This window comes from Fundulus heteroclitus, chromosome 13, assembly GCF_011125445.2.
Source record: "Fundulus heteroclitus isolate FHET01 chromosome 13, MU-UCD_Fhet_4.1, whole genome shotgun sequence".
NCBI lineage: Eukaryota > Metazoa > Chordata > Actinopteri > Cyprinodontiformes > Fundulidae > Fundulus > Fundulus heteroclitus.
The window spans coordinates 27425861-27449974 of NC_046373.1; the positions used below are offsets into that span (position 1 = coordinate 27425861).

At 43.2% G+C, this 24114-nt stretch overlaps 1 protein-coding gene, 2 non-coding genes and 1 pseudogene across 3 annotated transcripts; 2 read left to right on the plus strand and 2 right to left on the minus strand.

Annotated features, from left to right (window-relative positions):
• Positions 1 to 225: 225 nt before the first annotated feature.
• Positions 226 to 2458, plus strand: LOC118565317 (gastrula zinc finger protein XlCGF57.1-like). The gene has a single exon (XM_036145537.1). The coding sequence runs from the start codon at positions 561 to 563 to the stop codon at positions 1941 to 1943; it is 1383 nt and encodes a 460-aa protein (XP_036001430.1). The 5' UTR covers positions 226 to 560; the 3' UTR covers positions 1944 to 2458.
• A 16735-nt stretch (positions 2459 to 19193) lies between these two features.
• LOC118565318 overlaps positions 19194 to 24114 on the plus strand; it is a 29255-nt pseudogene continuing 24334 nt past the window's right edge.
• On the minus strand, positions 22691 to 22784 carry trnai-uau. Its single transcript has 2 exons — positions 22747 to 22784; positions 22691 to 22726 (listed from the first exon to the last, which is right to left on the minus strand). It is a non-coding gene; the product is annotated as a tRNA-Ile (tRNA).
• trnai-uau lies at positions 23677 to 23770 on the minus strand. The gene is made up of 2 exons: positions 23733 to 23770; positions 23677 to 23712 (listed from the first exon to the last, which is right to left on the minus strand). It is a non-coding gene; the product is annotated as a tRNA-Ile (tRNA).

The window sequence follows — 24114 nt, forward strand, 5'->3', positions numbered from 1 at the left end:
CATAAATAATAATGCAAACTAAAAAAATAGTAAAAAGTAGTTAAATCAAATAATTAAGTCTAATAAAATTACCTAAATATATCTTTATCAAAATAAGCCTCTGTTTAGGCTGAAATTAAAATACTTTCTGATGTGCATAATGTGTTTCAATGTTTCCTGCAGATGTTAAGCAGAAGCTGATTGTTAAAGAAGAAGCTTCTTTAGACCACAGACCTGCTGACCCGCATGACCCAACACACCCCCACATAAAGGAGGAGAAGAAGGGAGTCTACATCAGTCTGCCAGGAGAGCAGCTCAATGGGAAGGAGGTGACTAATGCCATCAGATTTCCAGTCACTGCTCCTCCCATAAAGAGTCTGGGTGATGAACAGTCTCCGCTGCTTTCACAGCTTTATCCAGACCAAATTAAAGGCAAAGAGCTTCCAGGAGAGAATGATAGAGAAGAATACATCAGGATACCAGATCATGGACATGCTTCCATTTCTTTAGAGACTGAAGAGGACAGTGATGTAGAGCACTCTCTCTCTGACCTGAAACACTCTGGATATAAGAAATGTTCTATGGTAAACAAAAATGTGGACACAAGAAGAAAAGTCCAGACAGGACTGAAACATAGCTGTGAAGACTGTGGTAAAATACTGATTGGAAAATCAGCTTTAAACACACACATGAGAGTCCACACAGGAGAGAAATCTTTCTGCTGTGAACTATGTGGACATAGATTTAGCCAAAAATCTACTTTAAACACACACATGAGAGTCCACACAGGAGAGAAATCTTTCTGCTGTGAACTATGTGGACATAGATTTAGCCAAAAATCTACTTTAAACACACACATGAGAATCCACACAGAAGAGAAGCCTTTCTGCTGTGAACTATGTGGACATAGATTTAGCCAAAAATCTACTTTAAACACACACATGAGAATCCACACAGGAGAGAAGCCTTTCTGCTGTGATCTATGTGGACAAAGATTTAGCCAAAAATCACATTTAAACACACACATGAGAATCCACACAGGAGAGAAGCCTTTCTGCTGTGATCTATGTGGACAAAGATTTAGCCATAAATCAACTTTAAACACACACATGAGAATCCACACAGGAGAGAAGCCTTTCTGCTGTGATCTATGTGGACAAAGATTTAGCCAAAAATCAACTTTAGAAAGACACATGAGAATCCACACAGGAGAGAAATCTTTCTGCTGTGATCTATGTGGACAAAGATTTAGCCAAAAATACAGTTTAAACACACACATGAGAATCCACACAGGAGAGAAATCTTTCTGCTGTGATCTATGTGGACAAAGATTTAGCCATAAATCAACTTTAAACACACACATGAGAATCCACACAGGAGAGAAGCCTTTCTGCTGTGATCTATGTGGACAAAGATTTAGGGAAAAAGCAAAATTAAACACACACATGAGAATCCACACAGGAGAGAAGCCTTTCTGCTGTGAACTATGTGGACAAAGATTTAGCCAAAAATCAACTTTAGAAAGACACATGAGAATCCACACAGGAGAGAAATCTTTCTGCTGTGAACTATGTGGACAAAGATTTAGCCAAAAATCCAATTTGAACACACACATGAGAATCCACACAGGAGAGAAGCCTTTCTGCTGTGATCTATGTGGACAAAGATTTAGCAAAAAATCAACTTTAGAAAGACACATGAGAATCCACACAGGAGAGAAGCCTTTCTGCTGTGAACTATGTGGACAAAGATTTAGGGAAAAAGCAAAATTAAACACACACATGAGAATCCACACAGGAGAGAAGCCTTTCTGCTGTGATCTATGTGGACATAGATTTAGCCATAAATCAACTTTAAACACACACATGAGAATCCACACAGGAGAGAAGCCTTTCTGCTGTGATCTATGTGGACAAAGATTTAGCCAAAAATCCAATTTAAACACACACACGAGAATCCACTAAGGAGAGAATCATTTCTGCTGTGATCTATGTGGACAAAGATTATAAACACACATGGGAATTCATACAGGAGGGAAAATTAGTCTGCTATAAATATTTACTCAAACTGCACAGCTGTTGTTTGTTGCAAATGTTTGTTGTCCTTAAAGGCAACGGTCTTCACTTGCTAGTTTAGACATTTCTCTATTTGCTTTTTTTTGCTCTGTGTTAAAACATTTAAATTTTTTAAATTTGTTTAATAAGTCAGACAGAGCTGTAGCACAGGTGTGTTCTTAGTGTACAGCGAACTTCAGAATTTAAGTTCAAGAAATATAAACATTTATCCTAGACAGGTGAGTGATATGAAGAGATTTAACAATTTTAGGTTCCCAATGTCATTTTTTTATCCTTTTCTTTAAATAAATTGTTCATATGACCAAATTGTTTCCTTTGTTAGAAACATCTTTATTTCTATCCTTGTTGTTCTAACTGTAATTGTTCGGTAAGAGAGCTGAAATTACAAAACAATTAAAAGACATTCATGAAACTTAACTAATCATTTTGACTTCTTTCACACTTGTTTATCATAAAGCCTTTTATGATCATGGTTACATGGTTTACTAGAAGACTCAAATTACAGCAATCATCTCTTTTAGATGACTTAGTTTAGAAACTATTGGGCTAAAATGTAATTGGGCTAAAACTGATTTAGCCCAATTACATGAAAAAGACTAACCTGACAACAGCCAGCTGCATGTATCGTTTCGCCTAGCTCCACTCACATACATCTGGGACACGGCTCATTGAAAGTGATTTCCCCAACCAAATTTATGGTCTGGCCAATCAGGACGCAGGGCGGGTGTTTCCTGGATGTGACGTAGTGGAGAAGTGACCGTGAGATTCCAACAACAATGGCGGCTCGCATCGAGGAAGCAAGCGTTAGCATTGATGCTGCTATTTCTTCTGTGTTGTCCAATCTATCTGATATTGTTTCATTAACACTAGAACTCCCAAGGCAGTCATTTTGACTGCTTTCAGATTTTGAAGAGTAATAACTTTTTTTACATGCGTCTTACATTATTCATGCTAGCTGACTTTTCCTGTATCTGTATGTCCTTTATTTCCATATTGTTTTTTAAATAAAATAAAAAACCAAATAAAAAATATCGTTACTTTTACCTTTGTCTCCCACAACCGTCATTTTGACGGCTCCGTTAGTTACATTCTATTTTATTCCCGCGGTTGAACAACAACGGGATGTTGCCTAGCAACCAGCATTTTAGCTAGCGCACCAAAGACCCGCTGGTGTGCGGCGAACCCTCCTCAGATAGGGAGCCGCCTTTATTTAGGTAAAGAAAACGGTGTTAGGTGCTACAACACTGTACAAAAAACCGCTCACATGATGCCTGTCACAAGTGCAAAAAGGTGGTGTGCGGGAAATGCATGGGGGATATCGTTGTGACATGCAAAAATGTGTTTGATCTGTTTTCTAATCTTGTAAATATATCGTTTTGTGTAGTTCCATTTGTAGTTTTATTAGATATTTAGATTTTTAATGTGTTCATTACAGTTTAGAACCATTTATTGTTTTCAATTGTAAATAGTGATGTAATTTCTTGTAACTTTTTTTGGTACCATAGTGTGTAATTTTATTTCGTTTTATTTATAGTCTAATCTATTATTGCCACAATGCATTTTCCGAATTTATGTAAATAATTCAACATTTTAATTATAAACTTTTCTTGCAAACATTTTTTATGTACAGTGTTATTTTCAGCACCATTTACAATCGTATATTATAAATAATTTAAGGAACAATTGTTGGACGTGGTAAAAATATTTTTTGGACCTCATTTTTAGGTCTACATATCCACAATGGGCTTATAAAGCCCACTAGAACCATTACAGTTGATGACGTCATCACCAATCCCGCATTCCATTGGTCAGAATGTCACCCGTCAAATTGACTGCCAGTGGGAGTTCTAGTAGTATCAGAATTCTGGGAGTCCTAGTGTTAAAAGAACATCAGAGAACGCCTCTGAAGGCTTTTGTTGGTGGAAACCATGTTTTTGCCCTTCTCCCGACCGGATTTGGCAAGTTTTTGTTTTCGCGCCCCGGAGCGGTTAGCGGTTAGCGGTTAGCGCTAACCATATAAGGAGGCCTATTAGTCCTCAACGCGGTTGGCCCGGGATCGACTCCGACCCGCGGCGCTTTGCCGCCTGTCTTCCCCCCTCTTCCTGTCAGCTCACTGTCAATAAAATGCGTGCCACAAGAGCCGCAAACACATAAAAAAAAAATATTTTTTTTCCTGCGTCGGTCTCATCAGCGTCACGGGTTAGCTTCGGTGTGAGTGGTTGAAATAGCACGTCGATAAAGATGACAGACAAGTGGCATATCCAATCATATGCAAGGAGTTTTGATAAGGCCCAGCCTTCAGTAAAGGCAATTCCTATCGCGGTGTCCCAGATGTATGTGAGTGGAGCTAGGCGGAGCGAGACATGCAGCTGGCTGTTGTCAGGTTAGAAAAAGACAAGAATCTTGGATTTTTTTTAGAGCTGTACTACTCTGTTTTATTTCAGAGTAGGGGTCCTGCTAACGAAAAACAGAGACATGTACATCTTTCAGTAAAGTTTTATTTCCATCAAATTATTTACATTTTCTGCAGAGCAGCCTCGCTTCTGTCAGTCTGCTCCAGGGCATCTGTAGCTACTAACATAGCTCACCATTTCCAGGGTGTGAATGTGTGCATGAATGGGTGAACAACTGACCAGTGTAAAGCGCTTTGGGGTCGTCAAACTTGATAAAGTGCTGTACAAGTATATTGCTGTAGTCCTCAGGCATTCGCTCAGATAGAAACGTATAAACAGAGCTGCTTATCAAAAACGGAGGTAGAACAAGAAGGCATGTCAGAAACCAGCAGAAGCCGCGCACTGCAATGGACTTCAACTGCAGCTGATAACGCCAGAGAAGCAACAGCGCTCCAGAAACAAACAGCAGGTGTAGCACTCAAAAACCAACCAAATTTATGAAGCGCCAAAGTACAAATTGGTTGAAAAACTGCACTTAAGGCCTGAGATAAGCAGATCCCACACAGCCCCACAAACAGCTGACATGCAGCACGGCCCCGTTTCAGAAAGCTGGGTTAGTGAATATTCAGAGTAATTTCTGGGGTAAATTCCTGCATACCTTGGCTTGTCCATTTAGGAAAGCCCAAAAGCCTTGACCCTGAGTCATTTTATGCCAACAGCAGCTTTTTAATAAAGTAGGAAATGCAGAAAATCTTTGAGGCAGCTGTATGTTGCACTGTCAGGAATGTTACGAGACCTACAAGATTAATAAAAGAACTACATAGAGTGAAAGCAATATTTTTTTTCTGTATCAAATTTTGAGACTTCCAGCTCTAATTTTCCATTCATATATTTTAATTTCTATTCATATATTTTTCCCTCAACACCATTAAGGCTACGGCACATTTCTTCACTTAAATAATGGCACCTTTACTACAGCTGAAAATATACGTATAGCCTATATGATTAGTAAGTATATATACATCTACAAGAAAATCTGTGGCAATTCATTTTTAGAAGGATGGGTGGACAATGTTGCCAAAAAGATGAACAGATCAGTTATTTCAATAACTCTCACCTGTCATGATTTGTCCTGATGAACCCGAACTCATGCCACACACACGGAGCTTAGTTTAAGAGTGTTTATTGAAGGACGGATGGGTTGTGGAGGGAGGAGAACCAGAGTCTACACCAGAATGGAGCAGGAGGAAGGTGAATGCAGGAGCCGGAGGACTGGAGAGAGCTGGAGAGCTGCGGGTGCAGCGCCGAGAATCAGAAGCTCAGCAGAGAGAGTTCTTGGAACACAGATGACTGCAGAAGGACCAGGAACGCAGCAGAGAGAACCCTTGGAGGTGCAGACAGGCGCCAGAAGCTCTGGTAACCACACGTAGGGAAAATCTCTGGTTGCCAGACTAAGGAGAATTGATGCTCAGCCAGCCGTGGGAGAATCTCTGACTGAGGGCATCAGATGACTGAAGACGGACTGGCGGTGAGGAACTGACTGAGAGAGGCTTTTATAGAGAGGCTGGCAGGTGGAAACAGTCTGGGCTGATTGAAGGCTGAACAGGTGTGGATGATTAGTGGAGTGGAGATAGAGCTGGGTGGAGGATGGAAGGTGCTGGAAAGGTTCAGGGTGCAGCAGGCAGGATTGCACATTGACATCACCATCCCATTATTAATTGCAAATGTTGAATATAGGCAATTAATGTTTTAGTTGAGTACCATTAAACATAAGAAAACTTAACCTGATTAAACTGTATTTTCATACTTCATCAGGATTTGCTGTTATGTCATTGTACTGTGTACAATGACAATAAAGGCTTTCAATTCAATGTCCTTTCAATGTCTTTCGTAGTCAATGTGCCCCCACTCCCCCCTCTTGTTTTGAATGTGTGAGAAAGCAGCTTTAACTCTCTGTCAAATGACTTTCATTTATGCCAATTCTCCATATGCCTTCATTAAAGATTTCTAATTCCACTTGCGGGAAATGCGCACTTCCAGGCTTATTTCCTGCCACTGCCATGGTGAATCATGTTGTCTGCGTTTCATTGAGGAGGACAGTTTTCACACTCGTGCTCGCATTCAACTCAGGGTTGATTGGTCGCTGTGTTTAGTTACCTGATGGATATCACCTGTTCTGAAACCGAAAACCCAAGTATGACAGCGTGAGGTAGAACTACTCAGAGTAACTGCTTTCTACTCAGGGTAGATTGGCCATTTTTTCTGAAACAGGGCTCAGAATAAAGACGCACACCACAACCTGCCCAACTATAAAGACGTCTGCCCCACCCATCAATCAGTGGTGCGCTCCTATCAGCACCTGGCACACACAGAGTGAGACCGTCTCACCAGAATTATACAAAATGACTTGTTTATTGTTGTGTTGTTAATTCAATTCAATTCAATTTTATTTATATAGCGCCAAATCATGAAACATGTCATCTCAAGGCACTTTACAAAGTCAAGTTCAATCATATTATACAGATTGGGTCAGATTATACAGATTGGTCAAAAATGTCCTATATAAGGAAACCAGTTGATTGCATCAAAGTCCCGACAAGCAGCATTCACTCCTGGGGAAGCGTAGAGCCACAGGAAGGGTCATCTGCATTGTACATGGCTTTGCTGCAATCAAAGATTACAACTTCTGTCTTGTCAGAATTTAAATGCAGGAAATTTAAAGTCATCCAGCTTTTGATGTCATCAAGACATGACTGCAGTCGAAGTAACTGATTGGATTCATCAGGATTTATGGATAAATATAGCTGTCATCAGCATAACAGTGGAAATTAATCCCATGCTGTCTGATAATTTTGCCAATCGGAAGCATATATATAGTAAATAGAATTGGTCCAAGGACTGAACCCTGTGGTACTCCACAAGTGACCCTAGAGTTTGAGGAAGATTTATTATTAACATGAACAAACTGGAATCTGTCCGACAGATAAGATTTAAACCAGCCTAATGCTTTTCCCTTAATCCCTACAGTATGCTCAAGTCTTTGTAGGAGAATATTGTGATCAACTGTATCAAATGCAGCACTGAGATCTAACAGGACAAGTATAGACACAAGTCCATTATCTGAGGCCATGAGAATATCATTGGTGACCTTCACCAGAGCTGTTTCAGTGCTATGATGAGCTCTGAAGCCTGACTGAAACTCCTCAAGTAGGTCATTACTTTGTAAATGTTCACATAGTTGATTAGCAACTACTTTCTCAAGAATTTTAGATAAGAAAAGAAGATTAGATATAGGGTAGTTCATTGTTATTGTTTTGAGGCGGGTTTTTCGCGCATGCGCGCCGGACTGGTAGGCAAAAGGCGAACACAATGGCGGACGCAAACAGAGAAACTGACGAGTTCTCCGCGTATTTTTCTTCTTTAGATAACGTACTACAAGATCGTTTCAAGAGTAAGTTGATGGTTGATGGTATCAGATTGCCAGATCCACACAGCAAAAGCCTTAAGGGACGGAGCGAGTCTGTGAAATGCTGGCCAAGCGCTCCGTACCATGACATATACAGCTGCCTTATAAACATGGCAGGCCAGTACAGACAGAGAGCACGAAAGCATGAAACCACTGGACGGCTACAATTATTTTAAATCGGGAAAAAGGCTCCAGCAACGCCCGCGACGCCATGAGGGATTAATCGGTCAGAAAATGGATGGATGGATGGATGTTGTTCACACATGTTTGTGCAACAGCACAAAGCGGCGTCGGACACAGGCCGCGTCTCAGCAGAGGCCCGGTAGGTTAAAAAAAAAATTTTTCACTACGGATTATTTAGGTGTTTTTGTCTTGTTAAAATGGGTGGCGGTGTCGGCGACATTGCAGCGTAAACACAGAAATACTAGCGCCCGTGAACCGGGGCGTAATAGCAGCAGCAGCGGCTGTAGCCCCTGCTGCTAGCTGCTGCTAGCCGCCCCGGCCCGGCCCGTGTAGCCGGGCCGGGGCGCCGGCCCGTGTAGCCGGCTGCGCCGGCCCGTGTAGTGTTTACGCAGCAGCCGCTGGCTGCTGCCGCAGCCCGTGAACTGGCAGAGCAGCCGCTGCCTGCTCCGCCGCTGCTGCTTGGCTGCTGCTGCTACCGCTTCTCCGGCCCGTGTAGCGATCTGTGTACCCTCCGCCGCTATTTAAGTAGAACAATGACTAGAGCAGAATTAAGTTGTATTTACCGGAGATGAATTGTAGACTGCAAATTCTGTCGTAGTACGATGCCCCCCCAGTCCATTGGGAGTGTCTGCCTGCGCTCTTTTCATTGAAAATATCCATTTCTTTCTTCGTCCTTCCTCCTTTGGAAAACGACAGAAACGTACATCCAACGATTTGGAATGCCTCTCTGTGCAACCGGGAGCACAACAAGTCGTAGGCATTGCTTAGATTCCATAAATAAACGAAGTAAAAGTACGCTCTAAATCACCCGTTTTGTCATGAGTAGACGAGAACAGTACTGTTTTCTGCCTACCAGCGGGACCCGGATGTAGCGCTGACGTCACGCGGGACGTCACACGTGAACTACCCTATAGGTCTGTAATTTACTAACTCATCTTGATCAAGAGATGGTTTCTTAAGTAAAGGTTTAATAACAGCTACTTTAAAAGCCTGTGGTACATATCCATTTACCAAGGATAGATTAATCATGTCTAAAATAGGACCACTGATCAGAGGGAATACCTCCTTAAACAACTTGGTTGGGATTGGGTCTAACATACAGGTAGAAGGTTTAGATGAAGCTAAAATTTTAGATAGCTCAGAAAGCTCTACTGCTTTTAAACAGTTCAGACACTGCGCAGGTTCTAAGGATTCCTCCAATGCTGCCTCACTTACTGAGGATGAGGTAATCATGTTTGGGAGGATGCCAATTATTTTATTTTTAATGGAATCAATTTTATTTATGAAGAATCCCATAAAATCATTACTGCTAAGAGCTAAGGGAATGGATGGATCAACAGAGCTGTGGCTCTGGGTAAGTTTGGCAACTGTACTGAAGAGAAATCTAGGATTATTCTTATTCTCCTCAATTAATGATGAAAAATATGCTGCTCTAACTCTGCGAAGGGTCTTGTTATACAACAATAGACTGTTCTTCCAGATTAAGTAGGATTCCTCTTGGTGTGTAGAGCGCCATTTTCTCTCCAATTTCCTAACATTGTGCTTCAAGGAACGCAGCTCTGAATTAAACCAAGGAGCCATCTTCCTGTGAATAATCACCTTCTTTTTCAAGGGAGCTACATTGTCTAATGCAGAACGCAATGACGAAGTCATACCGTTTACAAAGACATCTATTTGTGAATTGGAAGAAACAACATTGCTGCCATCTACAGGGCATTTCTGCAATACGGAGGATATTAAAAAGGGGACAGACTCTTTAAGTTTTGATACAGCATTATCCGATAAAGATCTACTATAATGGAGCCCTCTTTTGGGGGTGGAGAACTCAGTTAGATTAAACTCAAATGTTATTAAAAAATGATCAGATAGGACAGGGTTGTGAGGAAATACTGTTAATTCTTCACAATCAATGCCATATGTCAGCACAAGGTCTAAAGTACGGAGCCAAGAGTGCGTCGGTTTATGCACATTTTGAGCAAAACCAATTGAATCTAGGATAGTTTTAAAGGCTACACTAAGGTTATCACATTCTGTGTCAACATGGATGTTAAAATCACCCACTATAATAGCCTTATCAGTATTTAACACCAAATCAGATAAGAAATCTGACAACTCATCCAAAAACTGAGTGTAAGGGCCTGGTGGACGATACAAAACAACAAACAGAAGAGGTTTTATTGCTTTGCAGTTTGGATGAGGGAAACTGAGGGTTAAATGTTCAAAAGAACTGTAGTTATTAATTGGCCTGGGGCTAATTAATAAATCAGACTGAAAGATGGTTGCCACTCCTCCTCCTCTTCCCACAGATCTGGGAATGTGGAAATTTGAATAATTGGAGGGAGTTGACTCATTTATACTAACGTAGTCCTCTTGTAGCCAGGTTTCTGTGAGACAAAACAAATCAATCTGTTTATCAGAAATCAATTCGTTAACTAACAAAGTCTTTGGAGGGAGAGACCTTATATTTAATAGACCACATTTAATTGTTTTATTTTTAGGTTCAAGGTGAACCGTATTGATTTTTATTAGGTTTTTATGATTTGTTCCTTTTAGATAAGTTTTTGATCTGTTAAGTTTTGGCCGTGGGAAAGACACCGTCTCAATAGGATAATGGATGGGTAACAGTACAGAAGCTGCAGAGAGGTGTGTTAAACTACGGCTCTGCTTCCTGGTCTGGACCCTGGGTTGTCAGCATTTAGGAGGACTAATAAATCCGGCCAGATTTCTAGAAAGAAGAGCTGCACCATCCAAAGTAGGATGGATGCCGTCTCTCCGGATCAGACCAGGTTTTCCCCAGAAAGTTCTCCAGTTATCAATGTAGCCCACGTCGTTTTCAGGACACCACCTAGACAACCAGCGGTTGAATGATGACATGCGGCTAAACATGTCATCACTGGTCAAATCAGGCAGGGGACCAGAGAAAATTACGAAGTCCGACATTGCTTTAGCAAACTCACACACCGAAGCAACACCAACTTTAGTGACCTCCGATCGGCGTGATCGGGTGTCATTACTGCCAGCGTGAATAACAATCTTACTGTATTTACGCTTATCCTTAGCCAGCAGTTTTAGGTAAGATTCTATGTCGCCCGTTCTGGCCCCTGGCAGGCATTTAACTATGGTCCCTGGTGTCTCTAGTGCCACGTTTCTGACTATTGAGCTCCCAAGAATCAGGGTCGGCTTCTCAGCGGGTGTGTCGCTGAGTGGGGAAAATTTGTTAGAAACGCAGACGGGTTGGTGGTGAACTGGGGGCTGAAATCTAGAGCTATGCTTCCTACGAACTGTCACCCAGCCGGCCTGCTTACCCGGCTGCTCGGGTGCTTCTGGAGGACCACTAAGTGAACTAACGCTAGGTCTATGTGGCTCCGCGCTAGCAGAGGGGCGGCTATCAGCTGGTCTTTCCATAGCACGGAGCCGGGACTCTAATTCTGACACCCTCGCCTCCAAAGCTACAAAAACACTACATTTATTACATGTACCATTATCACTAAAGGAGGCAGAGGAATAGCTAAACATCTGACACAGAGAGCAGGAGATAAGGGGAGACTTAGTCAGAGACGGAGAAGCTGAAGTAATAGTAGGAGAGGAAGCCATTGTGGAGCTAAAGCTAGGCTAGGCTAAAGCTAGGCTAGCGCCCTTCTACCACGCCAAGAGAGCAAACCGTGAAACACGAGGAGTTCCCAAGCGTGATGTGCAGCAACAGAAAATGTTTTAAAAGTGCTTATGTGTTAGAAACAGATGTTACAGCAAAGAGATTAAAGATAAAAGCGAGAGAATCTGGAGCAACAAACCGTTGCTCACGCAGTGAAAACAGGAAGTGATACAATACGCCTTACTGCAAACAGGAAGTGACGTCAGCCAAACGGAGAGACTTAACAGTTCAGCTTGGATTTTATTTACTACGCAGCACCCATTTGCTGTGTGCGTTGACTCCACAAGCAGCTTCGATGGAACATTGGTTAGAACCAAAAATCAAACCAGCACTCCTTTGGCATCATTTTTTAAAAGAAATATCAAAATGTCTACGTTCTCATGCTCCAATATTTGCAAAGTAACGATGCTGTTGAGAAGACACAGAGTCAATTAACCAAATCACCCTGAAACATCAAAACTATTCCAGTCACAAACCCCTTAACTAGAAACACATATTTACTAACTAATAATCAAAGACAAAATACAAAATCAAATGAGTATGAGAAAGCAAGGGAATCAAATAAATTTCGACCAGCACTTTTCGATTGAACAGGCCATCATAAAGCTTCACTTTCATTCCAGCATGTGATTAATTGTCAACCAGCACCAGCAAATTATGCAAAATAAACAATATTTGGATCAAATTGGTGAGAGTGGAGGGGAGAGAACTTGCCAGTAAGTGTCTCAAAACCCAGTCACAATGTGCTCTCATAAAGCAGTGCCGAAAGAAGAGCATAGTTTGAAGCCCACACCCTGTCTTTATACTGTGTGGGAGGAGCTAAGACTGCTTGAGTGTGTGCACAGAATAGAAAGGCAGTCGCAGAGCCTAATTGGACATGGAGTCACAAATGTTTCCTTATGCATAGATCCAACACAGGGGAGGAGGATGGAGCAGGCCATGATGACCTTACTGCCAGCACCAAAGGCAGGGAAGGGATACACCATACTTTAGTTCAGATCTTATTCGTTGGACAAAGCCATACCAACCACATCCTCAGTGTATAACACAAGCTATTGCAAAAAGAACTGACATTCCATGATTTCCCATTACAATCCAACAGGGAGGAGAGTCTTGTGTTTTTACAGCAGCAAAGGATTTCCACACCAGGCCTCTTTTGGACAAAGAGCTCATATTACTTTCTTTATTTCAGGCTTCAGAAACTGGAAAAAGTCCGTTGACAAATTAATGGGACACCAAAAGTCAGGCCAACCATGTAAGTGTGAGTGCTCGTCAGTCATTTCCTATCAGTGCCCACTCTTCCAGCCCATGGGGTAAACAGCAGGAGGTAGCAAGGCATTGCTTAAGGAAAATTGTTAGCTCTGTGCAGCATGTGGTAAGACAAGGACAAGCTGTAAGAGCCCACAGTGACAAAAGTGTTCTGTACCAGCTCTTGAAACTTAGGGCAGAAGAGAATGATCCCATTTTGCTGAAGTGGTTAACAGCGTAAAACAATGTACACAAGCCCCAAATTGTAGAATGAAATTCTAAACATCATGGCCAGTATTATAAGTCGAAGCATCACAGAAGAAATTGAGACTCTTCCCGTTTTGGAGTTTCCAGTTACTATTGATGGTACTCAGAAGGTTACTGGTGCTGAACAAGAGTATCTGTCTGGGTTATGTGGACCATGACCTTGTTCCACATGAGGAGTTTGTTGGGCTATACAGAGTTTCTGACAACAGGTCAAGCCATTGCAAAGGTGGCATTTGATGTTTTGTTGAAGCTTAATCTGCCAATGTCTGGTTTACATAGACAGATCTATGATGGTGGCACAAACATGGCAGGGAAGTGCACAGGTGCACAGGCAATACTGAGGAGCCAGCAGCCACTAACCCTGTATGTACATTGTGGTGCACACAGTGTCAAAGAACGAGATTCATCACTAAAAAAAAATCTAAGAAAGTTACAGTTTGAGCTCTCTAATCTGACCTTTCTGACACTGCAGCTCAAACTGACACTCTGACTGACCATTAAAATGTCTCAGAGTGCCAGTCGGCACGCGCGCTAACTGCAGCAGCAGTCTGTGTCACGGCACTTTGCTGCTCCCTCTCCCCTCTTGTCCCGGGCCCTTGCAAAGCTGTCAGCTGGCCTGATCGCAAGCATCAAGGCATGAATAGTAGTGCTACCAACTTTATGCCCATAATATAATAAAAAAATATAACGGTATGTAGGCCTACTTTGCGGGCGTAATTCCAATGCATTGGTAGCAATGTAAAAAAAAAAACTGTTTCAATCAGATCCTAGGACTGAACCTTATTAAAGGGTGACCGTTAGATTTATTGTGGAACGAAAGTAAAGGAGGACATATGGAAAGTACATCTGAAGAGTTGGCTGAAAAAAAGGCCACTGATTCTAGTGAGGTAAGACATTCACGAGAAACTCAAGTGGTCAATCAACAGTATATGCTAGTATTAAAGCAGAGGCAGAAAGGGCTGCACTTCTAGCTCGAGCTGCAATGTTAAAGGAACTACATGCTCTGGAGAAAGAAGAAGCAGAGCTGAGAAGGAAAAAAGAGCAATTGGAGCTTGATGTTAATTTGTATCTGCAAATGAGACAAGAACAAGAAACAGAACTCAAGGCTGAAGCAAAACCCTTTAAGCCTTGGACTCAAAGTTCAGTGTCACAAAGTTATCTCCCAGTACAACATAAAGATTCATGGAAGGTGAACAGATGCACTGAGGAGCAATGGGAGATGCACACCGTTAGAAAACAGTAATGCAGCTTAAGCGAAAATTCAAACTGAAGAAACTCTATTGCCTACCTCCATCAATCAGAGACTCATCCGCCTCCGACGCAAGCCAATCAGCTTGGAACTGCTCCTCCTCGAAGCCAATCAGCATCCTGGGTTCATCTTAAAAAGAACTCCACATCCTCGTCTCGGCCTTCTCCTCAGCGAGCAAGCAGTGGCTGCGCCGTGTCCGGTTTGGACTCTGTTGACCGGTTTCAACCCACCTCCATCCCCTTCTCCACCATCGTAGCAAGCTCCGCCTGTCTTTCCTATGGTGCTGCTTCAACCTCGTCCCTATCAGAGTGTTATTCCTCCTGGACTCTTATGGAATTCCCAGTCACTCTTTAAAACGGTCCGGCAGAAGACCGCCATGTTGAGCCTGGTTCTGCCGAAGGTTTCTTCCCAAAGGGGAGTTTTTCCTCTCCACAGTCGCTTCATGCTTGCTCATCATGGACAGTTCATGCAAACCTGTGTTTATCAAGTTGGACATCTAGCTCAAACAGTTCAGCATATGGACTGAACAAACTTTATTTATCTCCACTCCACCACCAGTTTCAGACCTGGGGGGAAATATCCCTATTCTCATACGCCTGCTTATGCATATTGAAGTATAATTCAGCGTGAATTTTCCTGCCGAGGTCTGAGCGCCAAACTCTTAAAATATTGTATCAATAAAATTCTTCTAATTGCCTTTTCTTTCTGTGTGAGTTTTTCAGATTGAATTGGTAAAAACACAAACTGATTTTTTTTATGCTAACGTTAAGGACGCTTACACCTCCGCCCCCCTCCCCCCTCTGGGACGCTCAGACCACAACCTTGTCTACCTGCCCCCCCATTACATTCCACTGGTGAGGAGACAAAAGGCACAGAAGAAGTCAGTGAAAGTTTGGTCAGACGAAGCCAGTGAGAAGCTGAGGGACTGTTTCAGAACCACAGACTGGAGCATGTTCCAAAGCTCTCATGGAGGTGACATCAACAGCCTGACTGAATGCATCACTGACTACATGAACTTCTGTGTGGAGAGCATCGTGCCATCACGACGGCTACGATGCTTTCCAAACAACCCCCGCTGGTTGACCCCTGAGCTGAAAGTCCTCCTGAACCAGAAGAAGAGGGCTTTCTACTCAGGGGACAGAGAGGAGCAGCGTAGAGTCCAGCGGGAGCTCCAGTGGAAGATCAGGGCAGCAAAGAAGGATTATGGGAAGAAGATGGAGGAGCAGCTGGCACAGAACAACGTCAGGGATGTGAGAAGAGGTCTGAAGAACATCTCCGGCTTCGGGCAGAGGACCAGCAGGGCTGCAGACGGTGACACCAAGTCTGCAGATGAGTTGAACTCATTCTTCACTTGGTTCGACTCCCCCCACACTCTCCCCCTCCCTGCCGTCAACTCTCCACACGTCTCCAACCACCAGCCCTCCAGAGACCTACCATCCCCCCCACCGCCACTCCTATCAACGACTGACCCATCCACACCTTCAGCCCTACCTTCCTCCCCCCTCACAATCACACCAATGCAGGTGAGAGGTCAGCTGATGAGGCTGAAACAAAGGAAAGCCTCAGGACCGGACGGCATCCCCCCCAGGCTGCTGAGGACCTGTGCAGATGAGCTCTGTGAGGTCCTCAGCTACATCTACAACCTGAGCCTCAGCCTGGGGGTGGTGCCCACCCTGTGGAAGACCTCCTGTGTGGTACCGGTTCCCAAAACGCCGCACGCCAGGGAACCGGCCCACTTCAGACCAGTTACCCTGACCTCCCACCTGATGAAGACCATGGAGCGCCTCATCCTAGCACACCTGCGCACCGTGGTGAGCCCCACCCTGGACCCGCTGCAGTTTGCCTACCAGCCCAACATCGGAGTAGAGGATGCCATCATCTACCTGCTGCAGCGGGCGCTCACCCACCTGGAGACCACTGGGAGAGCTGTGAGAGTCATGTTCTTTGACTTCTCCAGCGCTTTCAACACCATCAGACCGGTGCTGCTGAGGGGGAAGCTGGAGGACGCTGGGGTGGACAAACATCTAGCTGATTGGACCATGGACTACCTCACTGACCGCCCTCAGTACGTGCGGCACTCTGCAGCACCGGGGCCCCCCAGGGCACCGTTCTGTCTCCGTTTCTCTTCACCCTTTACACCTCGAACTTCACCTACAACACGGTCAGCTGCCACCTTCAGAAGTTCTCTGACGACTCGGCCATTGTGGGCTGTGTGTCTGAGGGGAACGAGCTGGAGTACCGGTCGGTCATCATGGACTTTGTGGACTGGTGTGAGAAAAACCATCTGTGCTTAAACACCAGTAAGACCAAGGAGATGGTGATGGACTTCAGGAGAAGACCCCCACCTCACACTCCTGTGAACATCCAGGGGCAGGACATAGAAACTGTGGAGACTTTCAAATACCTGGGTGTTCACGTCAACAATAAGCTGGACTGGACTCACAACACCGACGCCCTGTATAAGAAGGGCCAGAGCCGGCTCCACCTCCTCAGGAGGCTGAGGTCCTTTGGAGTGAGCCGGCCTCTGCTAAAAACTTTCTATGACTCTGTGGTGGCCTCAGCCCTCCTCTACGCTGTTGTCTGCTGGGCTCCTGGCAGTGCAGAGCGGGACAGAAAGAGACTGAACAAGCTGGTGAGGAAGGCCACTTCTGTCCTGGGCTGCTCTCTGGACTCTGTGGAGGAAGTGGCTGAGAGGAGAGTGTTGTCCAAGTTCACATCCATCATGGACAACACCTTCCACCCCCTGCACCAGAATGTAGAGGAGCTGAGCAGCTCCTTTAGTGACAGACTTAGACATCCTGTCTGTAAAAAGGAGCGCTACCGCAGGTCATTCATTCCTGCTGCTATCAGATCTTACAATGCTGCACTGTAACTGTGACCATAACTGTAATAATTAATGTGCAATAACCAAGGTGCAATAATTTATTTAATACACTGTCCTACAACCCGTGCAATAATCCTGATGTAGTGACTTCTGCTGCTATCAACACCTGAACATAAGTCAGCACACATGTATGTATGTATGTACAAATGTATACAATGTATATGCACATAAATACGCGTAGGTACGTATGTATGTAGGCGCATAGATATATGTATATATTTAAGTATATAGATATGTTTATTTATATATATATATATATATATATATATATATATATATATATATATAGACCACTAAGAATGTAAATGAGACATCATATGCCCATTCCTATTTCCTTTTTTGTATTTTTTGGTATTCTTTTTGATCCATTGTATATATGAAGATTCAGCGTATATAACTGAATGCACCTTCCCTACTCTGCACCTTCTTGTATGAGCCGATGTGACGAGTGAATTTCTCTATTGTGAGATCAATAAAGACTATTTTATCTTATCTTATCTTATCTTATATGTCAGAAAAAGATGAGCAGCCTGCCTCAATGGTTCAATCACGTCTACTTCCTGTGCAAATACAAGAAGATTTATGTACCGTAATGCATAAACAAAATGAAATCACAACCCTTGTACAACAGCAACTTTTACTGTCTTTACCCACTCGTGAGATTCCAGTATTTGATGGGGATCCCCTCCAGTATGGAAACTTCATCAGAGCCTTTGAACATGGAGTGGAATACAAAGCTAATAAAGCAGACGCTCTGTATTTTCTGGAGCAATTCACAAAGGGTCAGCCCAGAGAATTAGTGAGGGAGGAGTTGCCAGTATATGACTCCTGACAGTGGTTATCTACTGGCTAAAAAGCTTTTGCATGAACACTTTGGAAATCTCGGGTCTGATGGCTGGTTTGATTACTCTGTTTAAACACCTGCTCTGCTCCATCCCGCCTGCAATTATCTCTTACTGGTTTCACCTGGTCCCACCTCCATATAATCCTGGTTCAGTTTAGCCATCAGGGCCAGATCATCTGCTCTAGATTCTCGGTGAGTCTGATCCAGCATTCAAGTTGCCTGTGGATCATTTTCTGATTTGTTTCCAGCGTTCTGAGCCATCCTGTTTCCTGCTACCTGTTTACAGGACCTGATTCTGTGCCTGGACTAGTTGAGCTCGCTGTTGCTAGTTTATCCTTTAAGTCTTTTCATTTTTGACCCTGGACTGTTTTTGGATTATGGATTCTTGTTTTTTCCCTTTGTTTGATTCTCTGCCAGTATCATGTTTTCTGGTTCCTGTTTCCCTGTCTGTCAGAAAATAAATTATCTTTTATCGGCACACCTTTTGTCTGGCTGAATATTTTGGTCCATACTCTGAACCGTTACACATTTTGATTCTTTTAAAGTTACAAGATGCGTTACAACTCAAGTAGGCAAAATAGTGGGCATGCAAATACACCGAGAAAAGAATAATGAATCTGTTCTTTGCCGCAAGATAACAGCACCAACGGAGGAGGATCCCGTATTTCATCAACACGGGCTAAACTTTTTTTGTTATAAAACGCCTAATCGATATATTTCGAAGACGTATTTATCACTTCTTCTTTGAAGTTATCCCAAATGAGAACCCTCTGTTATTGCGACATGTGTACAGATGGATGTAGGACTGGGGGAGCAGCTTTCAGACATACGCTGCTGTTTTCTCGATGTTTCACCGAAGCAGATGTTGTGCCGGTGGCTCTGCTTGCTCAGCCTGAGCCTTTTGTTCCTTTTCTGGTTAGGACTCTTCGTCACACGCGGTCCTTTACCCCGCTACAAAAGGCTCAAGCCTCTGGGGCTACAGGAGGATTAGCCCGGACCGGACAGGTCAGGTGAGGGAGCTGAGGATCCAGGACACCAAGGCTCACATAAAACGTTTTTGTGATTTGCAGCGTCCCTCAAAACCAATCTGACAACTTAAACTCATGCTGTAGGCTAAAAATCCACATTTCCTTCACTTTTCATGTCTGCTGCTGAAATAAGTGCGAAACAATATATCTTTTTTTTTTTTTTTTTTTCCCCAGTGTTCCTGTCTAGCAATATGGCAATAGGAATTGATGTCTCAATGCCAGATAGAGCTCGACAGATTTTGCTTTTACAAGTGGAGCACACAGCTTTCGCCATAGTGCTCCACTTGATTTATGCTTGTAAATAGCTTTATTATGATTCTGCAAGGAGAATTTCAAATTATATGGACATGACAATGGGGAGAGTAAAGGAAGAACAAAAAGTGAAAGAAAAGAAAAAAAGAGTAGAGGTGAAAGAAAGAGGAGATAAAAGGAGAGAAGGAATGAAAACCTTCTTCGTCTGCTCCGTCACCTGGAAAGAGACACAAAAAGAACAGCACAACCAACAGACATAAAGCAAAGATACACTCGAATAACACCTAGATGCCATTGCTAAATCATATATATTATTATGTAAGCTGGACATGTGTAATGTGATATTTGAAAAAAGAAAGTGAAAGAACATAAATAAATAAATAAATTATAAGATTACTGTATATAAGTGAACCCTTAATACCTGGGACCCAGCACCCTGTAGGAGATGTGAAAGTGCACTAGTTTAGTGAAGATTATCCAGAAATAGCTGATAGTGATTGTGGAGAACCCAACACCCACCTTCCCCAAGCACAGAGGCAGGCGTCAGGGGACCCGTACCCCGGACTCCCAAAGGGGCCCCTAAAGCAGGTCGCCAGGAGGGGCCGACACAGATATCTGCAACCCCCCCCCCCCCCCCCAAGGAAGGAGCAGAGACGACCCCGAGGAAGGAATCCCCCCAGCCCACCGCAATGCCGACGACCCTCAAGAGCCGCGGAGACGAGCCCGTGGGCTACCGCCGGCAGCTAGCCCGCTGAAGTGGTCCCCCGGCCATGGGCCCTGAGGGCCAGAGGCCCCAGGGGCGCCCAGCCCCCGCGACGGGGGCCCCGGGCGCTCCCCGGGGGGCCAGGCCCCGCGAAGAGGCCGCCGGGAGTGGGCCGGCGCACGCCCGGGAACCCGCCCCAAACCCGAAGCCAATCCAATGCGGCCAGGGGGCCAAGGCGCCCGCCAACGAAGTGGAAGAGGGCAGGACGTGGCGGGATGGGCTCCGCACCTAGCGGAGACTTGAGATGTTCTTGGGAGAGGGAGCGGACCACACCCATACCTGGAAAAAAAACTCATTCACCCCATCCCTCCCTTGTGCCCCACTCACCACACACAGAGAAAAAAAAAAAAAGAAAGAAAAAGACGCTGTACACACATTCCCACATAACACTCACATCCAACACTGACCAAACAATATATCTTGATGTTGTGTAGTAAGTTAATATACTTTTATTTAATTGAAGGCTACAGTCAGCCACTCTTAAAAGTGGCTGACTGTAGCCTTTAAACAATAAATTACTTTATGTAATGCTGCAAGTAGGCCGTTGTAAACAGTGTATTTGGATTAGATTGAAAAAAAAAAAAAAAAAACATAGTCCTCTCCGCGCCTTCAGCTCATGTACGAGTATTAACCCAATTTAGGTTATGGAAAGCTTGAGAACAGTAGCTGTGTGCAGTTGAGATATTTTCCAGAAATCAAAGTAAATAACATTTATTCACATTGATGCTATACTTATTAGAAGAAATTTAAACAGGCGGTTCAAATAGATAAAATAAAACAATATTTTAGCTGTTGATGCTCTTTAGTTATGCTCTAAAACAGGGTCAAAAGTCTAGTCCACTGTTATTTTGTAGGTGGAAGGCTGGAAAATTCTTGAAGTATGGCTTTTGAACATTACAGGCTTTTCTCCGGCATGATGCAAAAGATAAATTGACTCAACTTCAGTAGTTTACATACATATATATTATTGACTTTCTGTTTTTCCATGAGTTAAAATGCGATGTGATGCTGTAGCCTGACCAAAGAAGTGCACTGAGACGATAAGCAAGCACAGACATACCCCCTCTGCCCCCAAAAGTGGTGCTGAGTCATAATATGAGTTAAAGACAAAAGAACATTTAAGACAGGAAGATTATGATTAAATGAGTCGCAGTTGCATTAGATCAATGCTAGATTTGATTTATCTCATTCTGGCTGAGACATAACACATCTTGTAAGCCTAATCTGTTTTGTCCTTGCAGTTTCTGGAAACTCACTGTAACCACTGTGCCTTGGTCTCCAGCTCCGGTCAGATGCTTGGTGCCGGCACGGGAGATGAAATCGACCAAACAGAATGCGTGATCCGTATGAACAACGCCCCCACCAGAGGTTTCGAGGGAGGGACGTCGGGAGCCGCACCGACGTCCGGGGTCGTGTCTCACACCTCTGTTCCCCTGCTGGTTAAAAACGAGCGGTATTATTTCAAACAATCTGCAAACACGACGTACGTGATTAGGGGCCCCCGAGAAGAATATGAAGCAAGACGGAAAAGGAGTTACTTTCAATGCGCTTCCTGAAGCTGGCCACCAAGTATCTGAAAGCAAACATTTATATGGTGACCCGAGACAAGATTCAGTACTGTGACAACGTGTTTCAGAAATGAAACAGGACTAAACAGGTATGGTTTGGGTGTAGTAGTGTCTCAGCTCAGTAAGCCAACAACTTTAATTGTGCTAAAAACTTGTGCAATAAAAGAGCTTAACATTGCAAATAACACATTATATTTACCACAGTTGCCAGTCAACAGTTTCTCTCTTGTAAAACGTAAACGAACAAAACTTAATTTTTTTAGTAGTGTGGAGATTCTATAGATAAAGTTAATAATGAAACAAAAAAAGCACTAGACGTTATGCTGCCTAATTTACTTATTTATAATTACTTGAAAATTTCCAAATTATTTCCTAAATAGTGCAGTCAAAAAACTACAGTTCATGTTCCCAGTTTAGTCCCAGCATGAAACTGTTTTATCTTGAGGAAATTAGTAAACTGGAACCTATTTTAAAATGATTAAACTATGAAAAATCAAGATTTTTATTTTAAGTACTATACCTCTGTGATATCTGTATTTCGGACCCCTGAACTGTTTTTTTTTTTTTTTTCAACTATAATTTTTTTCAAACTCCAGTGTTTGTACGACTGAACAATCCCTGTCAACAAAAAGCTGCAGTTGCTAACATTTTTGCCAACAATGTATTGACGGATTTATTTTCATCAAAAGAAGAACATGTAGTGCCCCATCAGAAGCAAAATCTGCCTTTTTTGAATGTGTGCTATGATCTCTTTGTTGCAGGATTTCCATCTAAAAAGATCCAATTACTGTATAATGTTTTTGTCCATGTAATTACAAATTCTTCTCTTGAAGAAATTTTGCTCCAGGTGAGGCTTGAACTCACAACCTCGGCATGACTCGGCAGGTTACTGTCTTATAAGTACCACGCGCTGACCGATTGCGCCACTGGAGCCTGCCAGGCTTGTTTATGATATCTGCATACGTGACGTGACCTACCATGTTCCACTGTCCAGGTCAGGTTATCAAGGCTTTGAGACCCAACTAAATCTATTACAGATGTAGCCAGGCCAGAAGGCAAAGCCTCTCTATTATGACCTCACACGCAAGCTCCTACTGGCTTCCTCAATCCCCTTCCTCTTGGAAAAGCATACCAGTCAATGTGTTTTCCTGTATTTAGATCTTTGAATAACTCTTGGTCTGACCATGTTGGTGAGATCAATTTGTTATTGGAGACTTTACCAGGGGTCAACATCTTCCAGAAAACCTATTGTTCCTAGAATTGTAGGGATGTCCTATGGACCAGGATTAGCTCAAATTAGGGCTGTTTTTATTGCTTGAGAAGAAGCCAGCTGGGATTTCAGACACGTGATCTGAATGCCTCCAAAAGAGAGACTGCAAGGCAGACCCAAAACTAGATCTTCTGACCCAGGGTTTCTTTTGGATTCCCCATAATGAGAGGGATTTCTGAGTTTCCCTCCATGACTGGTTACTCCCTCCACCTCATCTTGACTAGACACAAGATACTGGTTGGATAGATAATGAGAGTGATCTTTTGCACTTCATTCTGAAGTCTAGAACTATTCTGTTTTTCAAACTCCAGTGTTTGTACGACTGAACAATCCCTGTCAACAAAAAGCTGCAGTTGCTAACATTTTAGCCAACAATGTATTGACTGATTTATTTTCATCAAAAGAAGAACATGTAGTGCCCCATCAGAAGCAAAATCTGCCTTTTTTTAATGTGTGCTATGATCTCTTTGGTGCAAGATTTCCATCTAAAGAGATCCAATTACTGAACAATGTCTCTGTCCAATTACTAATTCTTCTCTTGTTTTAAAGAAAAATTGCTCCAGGTGAGGCTTGAACTCACAACCTCAGCATGACTCGGCAGGTTACTGTCTTATAAGTACCGCGCGCTGACCGATTGCGCCACTGGAGCCTGCCAGGCTTGTTTATGATATGGCATACGTGACGTGACCTACCATATCCCACTGTCCAGGTCAGGTTATCAAGGCTTTGAGACCCAACTAAATCTATTACAGATGTAGCCAAGCCAGAAGGCAAAGCCTCTCTATTATGACCTCACACGCAAGCTCCTACAGGCTTCCTCAATCCTCTTCCTCTTGACAAGACATTGTAGTAAATTTTGCAAGATATCTGCTTACATGACGTGACCTAAATTTCCCCCTACAAGCTTCATCAATCTTCCTACTCTTGACAGGGCATAGCAATAAATGTGGTTTTCGTTCATTGACATTTATAAATAACTCTTGTTGGGACAAA